At 47.8% G+C, this 15,226-nt stretch overlaps 1 protein-coding gene across 1 annotated transcript in view; it reads right to left on the bottom strand.

Annotated features, from left to right (window-relative positions):
• Nucleotides 1-15,226, bottom strand: part of LOC147116745 (pyrethroid hydrolase Ces2e-like) — a 54,147-nt gene that overhangs the window by 5,166 nt on the left and 33,755 nt on the right. The window contains exons 6-10 of the mRNA XM_085992062.1: nucleotides 13,974-14,078; nucleotides 11,546-11,698; nucleotides 9,567-9,647; nucleotides 3,412-3,556; nucleotides 1,033-1,182 (exon numbers count right to left, since the gene is read on the bottom strand). Coding sequence (XP_085848188.1) covers nucleotides 1,033-1,182; nucleotides 3,412-3,556; nucleotides 9,567-9,647; nucleotides 11,546-11,698; nucleotides 13,974-14,078 — 634 coding nt within the window. The remainder of the gene's footprint in view (nucleotides 1-1,032; nucleotides 1,183-3,411; nucleotides 3,557-9,566; nucleotides 9,648-11,545; nucleotides 11,699-13,973; nucleotides 14,079-15,226) is intronic.

Raw genomic sequence — 15,226 nt, 5'->3', positions numbered from 1 at the left:
CGCTCCTGTGAAACGCCCTGGGATGTTAAAGGCGCAAGATAAATATAATTTGTTGTTCCACCATTCATTTAGATCGTGGCTGATCTGTACCTCAACTCTATTTACCCGTCTTTGACCCAATTCCCTCGATACAATCCACACCACTTAATCTGCCCACGTTTAAAATCGGGCAAATAATCTTGATCTCAAGTCTTGAAAAAACACAAAGGGGAGTGGAAATCTGGAACTCCCTGCCCCCAGAAGGCTGTGGATGCTGAGGGTCAATTGAAAAATTCAAGACTGAGATTAATAGATTTTTTGGGTAAGGATATCGAAGGACATGGAGCAAAGGCGGGAAAATGGAGCTGAGGAGCAGATCGGCCGTGATCTGATAGAACGGCAGAAGAGGCTGGAGGGGCTGAATGGCCTCGTCCTGTTCCCATATTCATCCGTATACAGCACAGGATTCAATCTATATAAACACTACTGTGAATTTTAATTAATACTAGAACAATAGTTTTGCTCTTCTGGTGGTTGATACAAGAATGTAAATTTATCTTAATTTTACCCAAACTTGCAGCAAGTAGTATTAAACCTTGGATGCTGTTTGAATTTATTTTTAAAAATTTGTTAACCAGTTATCCATCCTTAGTTGCCCTGACAAGATGGTGGTGGGCCTTGTCCTTGAGTGGCGATTGCTCTTAGGGTTATGTTCTGAAGTGACTGTTGTACAACTGCTAGGCTAGGCCACCTCAGAGGGTGTTCAGTGTCAACCGTGCAGTGTGGGACTGGAGAAATGTGTAAGGCACGCTGGACAGGGACGGCAGGTGCTCTTCCCCGAAGGACTACAGTGAACCAGTTGGACTTTTACAACAAACAGCGGCATCTGATGCCTATTTTTTTCCTGGTGCCAGCGGACAATTAACCAAATTTATTGAATTTCATATCACAATTTTCCATGAGCTCATAGGTTCTGTGCTGCTTGTCCATCACCATAACCACTACACTACCGTACTCACTTAAGATAGTTCCATGAGACTGTAAGCTCCTTACCAAGCAATACATCAAAAGCACGGATGAAGGGCCCCCCAAACACAAAGGACAGCTCAGCCCCGTGGGGAGCTCTCGTGAACTGGGGTATTCTTCTTTCATAGAAGCTGGCACGGTGCTGGAACTCGTATAAAAACACAGGGTTTCCAGCGTCTGCAAACCAGACATCAGAGAGTTACTGACAACAGCGGATAAAAGCAAACACAATCCATTCACCAACACCAACCCCAACCTGGAATCCCAAAGGACCCGACCGCTTCCCATTCACACCCACTGTACACAATCCCAATGGACCAAACCCCTTCCCCTTCACTCCCATTGTACACAATCCCAATGGACCAAACCCCTTCCCCTTCACTCCCATTGTACACAATCCCAATGGATCCGACCCCTTCCCATTCACTCCCATTGTACACAATCCCAATGGACCAAACCCCTTCCCATTCACTCCCATTGTACACAATCCCAATGGACCAAACCCCTTCCCATTCACACCCACTGTACACAATCCCAATGGACCAAACCCCTTCCCATTCACAGCCACTGTACACAATCCCAATGGACCAAACCCCTTCCCATTCACACCCACTATACACAATCCCAATGGACCAAACCCCTTCCCATTCACTCCCATTGTACACAATCCCAATGGACCAAACCCCTTCCCATTCACTCCCATTGTACACAATCCCAATGGACCAAACCCCTTCCCATTCACCCCCATTGTACACAATCCCAATGGACCAAACCCCTTCCCATTCACTCCCACTGTACACAATCCCAATGGACCAAACCCCTTCCCATTCACTCCCACTGTACACAATCCCAATGGACCAAACCCCTTCCCATTCACTCCCATTGTACACAATCCCAATGGACCAAACGCCTTCCCATTCACACCCACTGTACACAATCCCAATGGACCAAACCCCTTCCCATTCACACCCACTGTACACAATCCCAGTGGACCAAACTCCAATCATTCCCACTGTACACAATCCTAATGGACCAAACCTCTTCCCATTCACTCCCACTGTACACAATCCCAATGGACCAAACCTCTTCCCATTCACTCCCACTGTACACATTCCCAATGGACCAAACCCCTTCCCATTCACTCCCATTGTACACAATCCCAATGGACCAAACCTCTTCCCATTCACTCCCACTGTACACATTCCCAATGGACCAAACCCCTTCCCATTCACCCCCACTGTACACAATCCCAATGGACCAAACCCCTTCCCATTCACTCCCACTGTACACATTCCCAATGGACCAAACCCCTTCCCATTCACTCCCACTGTACACATTCCCAATGGACCAAACCCCTTCCCATTCACTCCCATTGTATACAATCCCAATGGACCAAACCCCTTCCCATTCACTCCCATTGTATACAATCCCAATGGACCAAACCCCTTCCCATTCACTCCCATTGTACACAATCCCAATGGACCAAACCTCTTCCCATTCACTCCCACTGTACACATTCCCATTCACTCCCATTGTATACAATCCCAATGGACCAAACCCCTTCCCATTCACCCCACTGTACACAATCCCAATGGACCAAACCTCTTCCCATTCACTCCCACTGTACACAATCCCAATGGACCAAACCCCTTCCCATTCACTCCCATTGTACACAATCCCAATGGACCAAACCCCTTCCCATTCACTCCCATTGTACACAATCCCAATGGACCAAACCCCTTCCCATTCACTCCCATTGTACACAATCCCAATGGACCAAACCCCTTCCCATTCACTCCCATTGTACACAATCCCAATGGACCAAACCCCTTCCCATTCACTCCCATTGTACACAATCCCAATGGAGCAAACCCCTTCCCATTCACTCCCATTGTACACAATCCCAATGGACCAAACCCCTTCCCATTCACTCCCACTTCATAAAATCCCAATGGACCAAACCCCTTCCCATTCACTCCCATTGTACACAAACCCAATGGACCAAACCCCTTCCCATTCACTCCCATTGTATAGCATTCTTGACCCAGGTAAACCATGTAACTATAAAAGGACATGTAATGGAATGTAAGCCCTTGCATTCTCAGCATTGATGTTAACTGTGGCCTGAACATTTCCTAACGCCGACATAGAAGCATAGAAGATAGGAGCAGGAGTAGGCCATTCAGCCCCTCGAGCCTGCTCCACCATTCAATCCCTCGAGCCTGCTCCACCATTCAATGCGATCATGGCTGATCATCCAAATTCAGTACCCTGTCCCTGCTTTCTCCCCACACCCCTTGATCCCTTTAGCCTTAAGAATTATATCCAACTCCTTCTTGATTATATTTAATGAACTGGCCTCCACCGCCTTCTGTGGTACACAGACACGCGGCACCTCGCGCTCACCTTTGTAGTACTGGGCCGCTCTCAGAGTTGGAATAGTTATAAACACATCACCAAACATGTCGAGGTAACGTTCCTTCAGAATGGCAGGGTCGTGCACGTCCTTAAAGTATTCGTCAAAAATCAGGTCTACGTTCTCCTCACCAAACTAATCAGAAAGTTAAATCACTCTGTGTCCCACAAAAACAAAATATTGAAACAAGAAAATGCAGAGCAGGTCAATCAGCATCCGGAAGAGATAATAATAAGATCCTGGGGTGGACCTTGTACTCCTGACCTTGGACCTTGTACTCCTGACCTTGGACCTTGAACTCCTGACCTTGGACCTTGAACTCCTGGCCTTGGGCCTTGAACTCCTGGCCTTGGGCCTTGAACTCCTGACCTTGGACCTTGAACCCATAGAATCATAGAATGGTTACACACAGGCCATTTGACCCGTCGAGCCCGTGCCAGCTCTCTGCAAGAGCACCTCAGCTACTTCCACTCACCCACCCTTTCCCTGCAAATTATTTCCCCTCAGGTACTTATCCAACTCCCTTTTGAAAGCCGCGATGGAATCTGCCTCCACCACCTTTCAGGCAGTGCATTCCAGATCCTAACCACTCGCTGCGTAAAAAAGTTTTTCCGCATGTGGCCTTTGGTTCTTTTGCCAATCACCTTAAATCTGTGTCCTCTGGATCGCGACCGTTCCGCCAATGGGAACAGTTTCTCTCTACTCTGTTTAGAGCCCTCATGATTTTGAGCACCTCTATCAAATCTCCTCTCAACCTTCTCTGCTCCAAGGAGAACAACCCCAGCTTCTCCAGTCTCTCCATGTAACTGAAGTCCCTCATCCCTGGAATCATTCTCATAAATCTTTTCTGCACCCTCTCTAAAGCCTTCACATCCTTCCTAAAGTGCGGTGCCCAGAATTGGACACAATACTCCAGTTGAGGCCAAACCAGTGTTTAATACAGGTTCATCATAATATCCTTTTGTACTCTATACCTCTGTTCAAGAAGCCCAGGGTCCCTTAAGCTTTTTTAACTGCTTTCTCAACCTGCCCTGCCACCTCCAACGATTTGTGCACATATACCCCCAGGTCTCTGGGTGCTCCGGTTTCCTCCCACAGTCCAAAGATATGCGGGTTAGGTTGATTGACCATGATTAAAATTGACCCTGAGTGTTAGGGGGGATTAAATACGTGGGGTTACGGGGATAGGGCTTGGGTGGGATGGCTGTCGGTGTAGGGACCGGGTGCTAGGGTTTGGATGATCAGCCATGATCTCGTTGAATGGCGGAGCGGGCTCAAAGGGCCGAATGGCCTACTCCTGCTCCTATCTTCTATGTTTCTATGTTTCTATGTCTCTCTGTTCATGCACCCCCTTCAGGATTGTACCCTTTAGTTTATATTGTCTCTCCTCATTCTTTCTACCAAAATATATCACTTCACACTTTTCTGCGTTAAATTTCATCTGCCACGTGTCCGCCCATTTTACCAGCCTGTCTATGTCCTCTTGAAGTTTATCACTATCCTCCTCACTGTTCACTATACTTCCAAGTTTTGTGTCATCTGCACATTTTGAAATTGTGCCTTGTACACCCAGGTCTGAGTCATTAATAAAAACAGAAAATGCTGGAAATACTCAGCAGGTCAGGCAGCATCTGTGGAGAGAGAAACAGAGTTAACGCTTCAGGTGCCATTTACACGTCATGTAGAACCATCTTTTGTTTCTTAACTTGTCCCATTACCATCTCCTTTTGCCTCGCACCATCTCTTAATCTCTCTTAATCTCTTCTGCCTTCCAGCCTATCACAGACCTTCCCTTTTGTTCTTTCCCCCCCTCCCCCCTTTCCCTTCCCCCGCACCTGCTTAAAAACCTGTTCCATTTCCAGCTTTTTCCCGTTCTGACGAAGGGTCATCGACCTGAAACGTTAACTCTGTTTCTCTCACCACAGATGCTGCCTGACCTGCTGAGTATTTCCAGCATTTTCTGTTTTTATTTCAGATTTCCAGCATCCGCAGTATTTTGCTTTTGTCCAAGTCATTAATATACATCAAGAAAAGCAGTGGTCCTAGAACCGACCCCTGGGGAACACCACTGTATACCTTTCTCCAGTCCGAAAAACAACCGTTCACCACTACTCTCTGTATCCTGTCACTTAGCCAATTCCGTATCCATGCTGCCACTGTCCCTTTTATTCCATGGGCTTCAACTTTGCTGGCAAGCCTATTATATGACACTTTGTCGAACGCCTTTTGGAAATCCATGTACACCACATCAACCGCAGTACCCTCATCAACCCTCTCTGTTACCTCATCAAAAAACTCAATCAAATTGGTTGAACACAATTTACCTTTAACAAATCCATGCTGGCTTTCCTTAATTAATCTGCACTTGTCCAAGAAACTGTTAATTTTGTTCCTGATTATTGTTTCCAAAAGCTTCCCCACTACCGAGGTTAAACTGACTGGCCTGTAGTTGTTGGGTTTATATTTATACCCTTTTTTGAACAAGGGTGTAACACTTGCAATTCTCCAGTCCTCTGGCACCACCCCCGTATCTAAGGAGGATTGGAAGATTATGGCCAGTACCTCCGCGATTTCTTCCTTCACTTCCCTCAGCATCCTAGGATGCATCCCATCCGCTCCTGGTGACTTATCAACTTTAAGTACAGTCAGCCTTTCTAGTACCACCTCTATCAATTTTTATCCCATCCAGTATCTCCACTACCTCCTCCTTCACTATGTCTATGGCAGCATCCTCTTCCTTGGTGAAGACAGATGCAAAGTACTCGTTTAGTACCTCAGCCATGCCCTCTGCCTCCATACGTAGGTCTCCTTTTTGGTCCCTAATCGGCCCCACCCCTCCTCTTACTACCTGCTTTATATTTATATGCCTATAGAAGACTTTTGGATTCCCTTTTATGTTAACTGCCATTCTATTCTCATACCCTCTCTTTGCCCCTCTTATTTTCTTCTTCACTTCTCCTCTGACCTTTCTATATTTAGCCTGATTCTCAGATGTATTTGCAACCTGACATCTGTCATACACACTCTTTTTCTGCTTCATCATATTCTCTATCTGTTTCGTCATCCAGGGAGCTCTGACTTTAGTTACCCTGCCTTTCCCCCTAGTGGGAATGTACCTCAACTGTACCTGAACTATTTCCTCTTTAAAGGCAGCCCATTGTTCCTTTATAGTCTTGCCTGCCAATCTTTGATTCCAGTTTACCCGGGCCAGATCCGTTCTCATCCCACTGAAATTGGCCTTCCTCCAATTAAGTATTTTTACTCTAGATTGCTCTCTGTCCTTTCCGATAGCTAATCTAAACCTTAGGATATTATGATCACTGTTCCCTAAATGTTCCCCTACTGACACTTGCTTCACTTGACCCACCTCATTCCCCAGAACCAGATCCAGCAATGCCTCCTTCCTCGTTGGGCCGGAAACATACTGATCAAGAAAGTTCTCCCGAACACACTTCAGAAATTCTTTCCTCTCTCTGCCCTTAACACTATTACTATCCCAGTCTATATTAGGATAGTTGAAGTCCCCCATTATCACTGCTCTATAATTCTTGCACCTCTCTGTAATTTCTCTGCAAATTTGCTCCTCCATATCTTTCCCACTAGTTGCTGGTCTGTAGAATACACCTAGTAGTGTAATGGCACCTCTATTATTTCTTAACTCTAGCCATATAGATTCTGGCTTTGACCCCTCCAGGACATCCTCCCTCTCCAACACTGTAACATTCTCCTTAACCAATACTGCCACCCCACCTTCTATCCTTCTTTCCCTATCTTTCCTGAACACTTTATAACCAGGAATATTTAATACCCAATCTTGCCCCTTTTTTGAGCCAGGTCTCAGTTATTGCCACAACATCAAATTCCCATGTGGCTATTTGTGCCTGCAGCTCACTTACCTTGTTTACTGTGCTTCGTGCGTTCACATACATACACTGTAAACCCATCTTAGGCCATCCTGTACTCTCTCTTAGTTTGACCCCACCTAATACCGTACTATTTCTTACTTCAGTGCTCTCTGCCTCTCCCAATCCTTTGTGCACCTTGTTTCTCCTTTCTAATGTTACATCCTGGTGCCCATCCCCCTGCCAAATTAGTTTAAATCGTCCCCAACAGCACTAGCAACACCCGCCCCCCCGCCACGAGGATATTGGTTCCGGCCCTGTTGAGGTACAACCTCCCCAGAACTGGCCCCAATGCCCCAGGAATCTAAAGCCCTCCCTCCTGCACCATCTCTCCAGCCACGCATTCATCTGTTCTATCCTCCTATTTCTATACTCACTAGCTCGTGGCACCGGGAGTAATCCGGAGATTACTACCTTTGAGGTCCTGCTTTTTAATCTCTTTCCTAGCTCCCTGAAATCTGCCTGCAGTACCTCATCTCTCTTTCTACCTATGTCGTTGGTACCAATATGGGCCACAACCTCTGACTGTTCGCCCTCCCCCTCAGAATGTTCTGCAGCCGCTCGGTGACATCCTTGACCCTGGCACCAGGGAGGCAACATACCATTCTGGAGTCATGTCTGCGGCCGCAGAAATGCCTATCTGCTCCCCTAACTATCGAATCCCTACCACTATTGCTCTTCCACTCTTCTTCCTCCCCCCCCCCTGTGTAGCTGAGCCACCCGTGGTGCCGTGGACTTGACTCTGGCTGCACTCCCCAGAGGAACCATCGCCCTCACCAGTACTCGGAACCGAATACTGGTTGGAGAGCGAGATGCACTCCGGGGACTCCTGCACTACCTGCCTGGTCCTCCTCTTCCGTCTGGCGGTCACCCATTCCCTCTCTGCCTGCGCACTGTTTATCTGTGGGGGACCACCTCCTGAAACGTGCTATCCACGACGCTCTCAGCCTCACGGATATACCGCAGTGACGCCAGCTGCTGCTCAAGTTCCAAAACCCGGATCTCGAGCTCCTCCAGTCGACGACACTTCCTGCACATGTGGTTGTCCAGGATACGGGAAGCGTCCCGGAGTCCCCACATGGCACAGGGTGTGCATTCCACAGGACTGAGCTGCCCTGCCATGCCTTTCCTTAATAGACTATTAACTAACTTTCAGAAACTTAAGACTAAGATGTGCCTAATTCAAGTTATTAATATAATATATTATTAACAGTTACTAATTTAATGTAGTATTAACAGTTACTAATCTCCAAGCTCCTGCTTTATCCCATACCAGCTATTTAACCCCGGCCCCTAACTTGAAGAGCCCCTCTGCTCTTTAGCAGAAATAAACTTAAAAAAAGACACTCATCAGCTACTCACCAATCAGCTCCTTCTCTTGTGCTGACGTCACTCTTTTCAAATTCTACCTGTGTTGAGTTGCTCTGCTCTCGCACAGGTCCGCTACTCCTGACCTTTGACCTTGTACTCATGACCCTCTGACTCAGAGGTGGGAGCAATGCTGACTGAGCCAAGCTCACACTCACTGGGCTCCCCTTCCCAGCATTTGGCCTTTCTGGACACTTGGAGACTGGAAGCACTCCGAGTGGGTAACTGTGGCAGTAAATCCACATACAGTACTAGCGATCTGAGGCATTAATGTCCACATCTGGTGAGGTTTGTTGGTGCCCCATTGCATTCTGGAACAGGATGGCAGATGAAGCTTGTCGTCCGATCGCTGATCCTTCGCTCATCTCTGCAACCTCTCTGTCATAAACCTTTTTAATTTTTCCTGTTTTGCCAATACCTCTACAATCATCTCTCCTCTGAACTTTCTTCTCTTGTTCCTCCTAAGCTCTGAACCCTCCGCCCTACACTTCCTCCTCCTCGCGTCCTCACAGTGTCGAAATCAAGACTCATTGTACTGTCGTACTCCAACTCATTCTTTCCCCTGGACCTCACCTTCCCTCAGTCCCCCTTTCCCCCTACAATCCACAGGCACTTAAAACCAAGCTTGGTGCCCTCTACAAACCCCTTGACTTACTTTATCTTCTCTCTTATTCATCTAAACCTAGGTTACAAAGGCCTGCCCAGATATGGAGCTGTATTCAAGACTTAGATAGAGTTTACAAGTCGATGGCGAAGTCGGATAGTCACTGCAGGAGGGAGCTACAACCCACTCGCTCGGGGACACATAGCCAAGCCTGAAGCTGTTTCGACCCGAGGTGCCAGTTAGAAAAATGCAAATATCAAAAGTGCCTTACTATTGGTTTGATATACGTGTTTATTTTCTCCATAATTTGCTCTCTAGTTATTCCTGCTTCCCAGTCGGGTGGAATGATTACCTGTGAAAGAATGAAGAGTAGGTTTAAACATTCGAACAGTATCCCAACCAACCTTATTAGGGAGTGCAGGAGACCCTCTCAGCAGTGTGGCCTTGGGGTGGGACCACACACAATCCGGTTTGCAGTGAGGGGTGTCAGCCGTGGCTCAGTGGGCAGCACCCTTGCCTCTGAGTCAGAAGGTTGTGGGTTCAAGTCCCACTCCAGAGACTTGAGCACAAAAATGTAGACTCCGGTATGGTACTGAGGGAGTGCTACACTGTCGGAGTTGCCGTCTTCTGGATGAGACGTTAAACCGAGGCCCCATCTGCTCGCTCACCTGGAAGTAAAAGATCCCATGGCACTGTTTTGAAGAAGAGCAGGGGAGTGTCCTGGCCAATATTACATATATTTCTTAAGGCTAAAGGGATCAAGGGATATGGGGAGAAAACAGGGACAGGGTACTGAGTTTGGATGATCAGCCATGATCTCATTAAATGGCGGAGCGGGCTCAAGGGGCCGAATGGCCTACTCCTGCTCCTATCTTCTATGTTTCTATGTTGTCACTCGAACCACATCAATAGAACAGATTATCTGGTCATTATTACATTGCTTTTTGTGGGAGCTTGCTGTGCGCAAATTGGCTGCTGCGTTTCCTACATTACAACAGTGACGACACTTCAAAAATACTTCATTGGCTGTAGAGCACTTTGGGACGTCCTGAGGTGGTGAAAGGCGCTATATAAATGATTTTTTTTTCTTTTTATTATAGAGAGGGTAGGAGTTCTCTATTAGTGCTGGCTCCATTCGCTACTTGCGTTAGATCTGAAAATGCTACAGAGATGGAGGAAATCAGCATCTGGTGCTGGGATGTAGACCCATGGCTACAGGAAGCTTTCACCTGTGATCCTCGACTGCGAGGCCCTGAAACTGCACAGGCCACAATCCCGGCCATGACACTGGGATTGGTCCTTCCAGCCCTGACCCTGTCGGACAATGTGGGGGTCAGTGGGAGGGCACCTCATTTGGATGGGGCCAAGGTGCACACCTCAGTTACTCTCCAGGCCTTTGCTGCTGGAACAGCAACAATGTGTATTTATATAGCGCCTTTGATGTAGTAAAACGTCCCAAGGTGCTTCACAGGAGTGTAAATCAGACAAAATTTAACACCGAGCCACATAAGGAGAAATTAGGGCAGGTGACCAAAACCTTGGTCAAAGTGGTAGGTTTTAAGGAGCGTCTTAAAGAGAGGTGGAGAGGTTTAGGGAGGGAATTCCAGAGCTTAGAGCTTAGGCAGCTGAAGGCACGGCCGCCATTGGTGGAGAGATGGAAATCGGGGATGCTCAAGAGGCCAGAAGTGGAGGAGCGCAGAGATCTTGGAGGACTGTAGGGCAGGAGAAGCTTAGAGATAAGGAGGGGCGAGGCCTTGGAGGGATTTGAAAACAAGGATGAGAATTTTGAAATCGAGGCACTGCTTAACCGGGAGCCAATGTAGGTCAGCGAGTACAGGGGTGATGGGTGAACGGGACTTGGTGCGAGTTAGGACACAGGGCAGTGAGCACAGGGGGTGATGGGTGAACGGGACTTGGTGCGAGTTAGGACACGGGGCAGTGAGCACAGGGGGCGATGGGTGAACGGGACTTGGTGCGAGTTAGGACACGGGCAGCCGAGCTTTGGATGAGCTCAAGTTTGCGGAGGTTGGAAGACGGGAGGCCGGCCCAGAGTGCGTTGGAGTAATGAAGGCTAGAGTAATGATAATGGATGAGGGTTTCAGCAGCGGATGAGCTGAGGCAGGGGCGGAGACGGGCGATGTTACGGAGGTGGAAGTAGGCGTTCTTGGTGATCGACGGGGGATTATGGGATCGGAAGCTCAGCTCCGGATCAAACAGGACACCAATTAGCCATCCTTTGACTGACGTTACCTCTGGGTGTACAAGACTCTTTACTGCCTCCTCAGTGGTCACCCCCACCAGGTATGGGATCGTCTGAAACCTTCCATCCCGGAACATCATCTGAGGATCATCAGGAAGGAAATGCCCATCGATCACGACAGGAATTAACTGGTAGAGTTCGTTCTGAAACAGCAATCAGAGGGAGAAGAGAAGGTTAAGAAAGAAAGTCTTGCATTTCTGTAGCCCCTTTCACAACCTCGGGATGTTCCAAAGCACTTTACAGCCAATGAAGTACTTTTTGAAGCGTAGTCACTGTTGTAATGTAGGAAACGCAGCAGCCAATATGCGCACAGCAAGCTCCCACAAACAGCAATGTGATAATTTGTTTTTATTGATGTTGATTGAGGGATAAATATTGGCCAGGACACCGAGGAGAACTAGGGCTGTGGGATCTTTTACATCCACCTGAGAGAGAGTAGATGGGGCCTCGGTTTAATGGCTCATCTGAAAGACAGCACCTCTGACAGTGCAGCGCTCCCTCAGTACTGCACTGGGAGTGACAGCCTGGATTTTGTGCACAAGTCTCTGGAGTGGGGCTTGAACCCACGACCTTTATGATTCAGAAGCGAGCGTGCTGCCCACTGCGCCACAGCCTCCTCTGTCTGTTCCTATGACCCCCCTAGCTCAGGATACAAAGAGGCCAATTGTACCGACCCGGGCTGGGATCAGGTAACTCGAGACAGAGCCTGGGACTTTCTCGATCTGTACGGCTTGCTGGATGGTGTATATTTTAAAAAAGCTAGTACGAGTTATGGTTACCATGAAACTATCAGATTGTCGTAAAAACCCATCTGGTTCACTAATGTCCTTTAGGGAAGGAAATCTGCCGTCCTTACCTGGTCTGGCCTATATGTGACTCCAGACCCACAGCAATGTGTTTGACACTTAACTTTTTTTTAAATTCGTTTTTATAAGGCCAGCATTTATTGCCCATCCCTAGTTGACTTGAGAAGGTGGTGGTGAGCTGCTTTCTTGAACTGCTGCAGTCCGTGAGGTGAAGGTGCTCCCACACTGCTGTTAGGGAGGGAGTTCCAGGATTTTGACCCAGCGATGATGAAGGATCGGCGATATACTTCTAAGTGAGGATGGTGTGTGACTTGGAGGGGAACTTGGAGGTGGTGGTGTTCCCATGCGCCTGCTGCCCTTGTCCTTCTAGGTGGAAGAGGTCGCGGGTTTGGGAGGTGCTGCCGAAGGAGCCTTGGCGAGTTGCTGCAGTGCATCTTGTAGATGGTACACACTGCAGCGCCGGTGGTGGAGGGAGTGAATGTTTAAGGTGGTGGATGGGGTGCCAATCAAGCGGGCTGCTTTGTCCTGGATGGTGTCGAGCTTCTTCGGTGTTGTTGGAGCTGCACTCATCCAGGCAAGTGGAGAGTATTCCATCACGCTCCTTACTTGTGCCTTGTAGATGGTGGAAAGGCTTTGGGGAGTCAGGAGGTGAGTCACTTGCCACAGAATTCCCAGCCTCTGACCTGCTCTTGTTGCCACAGTATTTATGTGGCTGGTCCAGTTAAGTTTCTGGTCAATGGTGACCTCCCAGGATGTTGATGGTGGGGGATTCGGCGATGGTAATGCCGTTGAATGTCAAGGGGCGGTGGTTAGACTCTCACTTGTTGGAGACAGTCATTGCCTGGCACTTGTGTGGCGCGAATGTTACCTGTCACATACCTGCCCTCTGAAATGGCCTAGCAAGACACTCAGTTGTCAAGAAGGCGGCTCACCGCCACCTTCTCGGGAAATTAGGGACGGGCAATAAATGCTGGTCTTACCAGCGACGCCCACATCACGTGAATGAATTAAAAAAAATTCCAACTGAACCACCAGGGACGCTCACCTCTCACTGTTTGAACCAAAGTTTATACAAAATCCACGTACAGTAACCGAGGGAACAGCAACTTCAGCACCGAATCTTTGTTTCACTATTCTCAGTGGCACTGGGCATTAGGGATTGTTCCTCTTCCTCTCACAGGCTGGTTTTTAAATACGTCACAAGAAAATGATTTGTATTCGTCACATTTATCGGGAACCTGACCTACAAGTGCAGTCACTGTCGTGATGGAGGCAAGCGCACAGCACGATCCCACAAACGTCAGTGAGATGAATGGCCAGTTAATCTGTTTTTAGTGATGTTGGCTGAGGGATGAATGTTGGCCCCAGGACACCGGGGGCGGGGATGGGGGGGAATCTTCTTCCAATAGATTCATGGGATCTTTTAACATCTCCTTCAAACAGGCGGACGGGGCCTTGGTTTAACATCTTTTCTGAAAGACAGATGTGGATGAAAGACTCCTTCTACTGGCTGTAAGGGTACTACATGAGATAATGTTAGGGTGATCGCCTTTTCAGCTCGCATGATCAAACTCAAAAAAACAAATATCTATTTATTTTTAAAGAAACGCACCACACTTGTGATGATTTGGTACATCTCCTCTTCTGTCTTGTTCCTGAGGCAGTGCAGCAGGAGCTGGGATTGTGTGCTACTGCAATCCGCTATCTCACCAGCTTCCTGCAAAAAGGAGAAGATCAGACACGTGAGGCCCTTCATGTTCTTCCCAGTGCCCTCCCAGCCTCCCCACGCAGCGCATGTCAAGATCACAAGATGGAACATTCTGCCCATCCTATCTCAATCATCTGCTGTCCCCTCATCACATCATTCAACCATTTCTTAAATGATTTCTCCTACACTCCCTCTACCATGAGCAGTTCTGGGCACCACACCTTAGGAAGGATGTATTGGCCTTGGAGGGAGTGCAGCGTAGGTTTACCAGAATGATACCTGGACTCCAAGGGTTAAATTACGAGGAGAGATTACACAAATTAGGGTTGTATTCCCTAGAATTTAGAAGGTTAAGGGGTGATCTGATCGAAGTTTTCAGGATATTAAGAGGAACAGACAGGGTAGAGAGAGAGAAACTATTTCCGCTGGTTGGGGATTCTAGGACTAGGGGGCAGAGTCTAAAAATTAGAGCCATACCTTTCAGGAGTGAAATTAGGAAACACTTCTACACACAAAGTGTGGTAGAAGTTTGACACTCTCTTCCGCAAACGGCGAATGATGCTCGATCAATTGTTAATTTTAAATCTGAGATTGATAGCTTTCTGTTAACCAAAGGTATTAAGGGATATGGGCCAAAGGCGGGTATATGGAGTTAGGTCACGGATCAGCCATGATCTCATCGAATGGCGGAACAGGTTCGAGGGGCTGAATGGCCTCCTCCTGTTCCTATATTCCTATGATCCACTACTGGGAAGTCCATTTCTTGTACTGATCAATCTTGGTGTGGTGAAGAATTCCCCTTTCCCCCAGTTTGACCCTTTCTCCTACTATCCGGATTTAAAGTAATCTTCCTTCTGGATACGGTTTGCTAGCTTACATCTTGTACATTGTCCGCTGGCAATGGGCTCAGCTTCTCTCTCCGCGCTGGTGACACCAAGCCCCACCTCTTCCCTTGACACCTCATCATCAGGAAGAACTAGCATTTATACAGCGACGTTTTAATGCGCTCAGGACGTCCCACAGTGCTCCACAGCCAATGAAGTACTTTTGAAGTGTAGCCACTGTTGTTTGGTCGGCAATCACAGCAACCATTTAGCGCACAGCAAGCTCCCACAAACAGCAATGAGATAAATCATAGAATCTCACTGCACAGGAGG

The sequence above is a fragment of the Somniosus microcephalus genome, chromosome 6 (genome assembly GCF_052327205.1).
Source record: "Somniosus microcephalus isolate GS21.2 chromosome 6, FLI_Smic_1.0, whole genome shotgun sequence".
Classification (NCBI taxonomy): Eukaryota; Metazoa; Chordata; class Chondrichthyes; order Squaliformes; family Somniosidae; genus Somniosus; species Somniosus microcephalus.
Note: the sequence above shows the minus strand (reverse complement) of the source record. Positions and strands in the feature narration are given on the sequence as shown.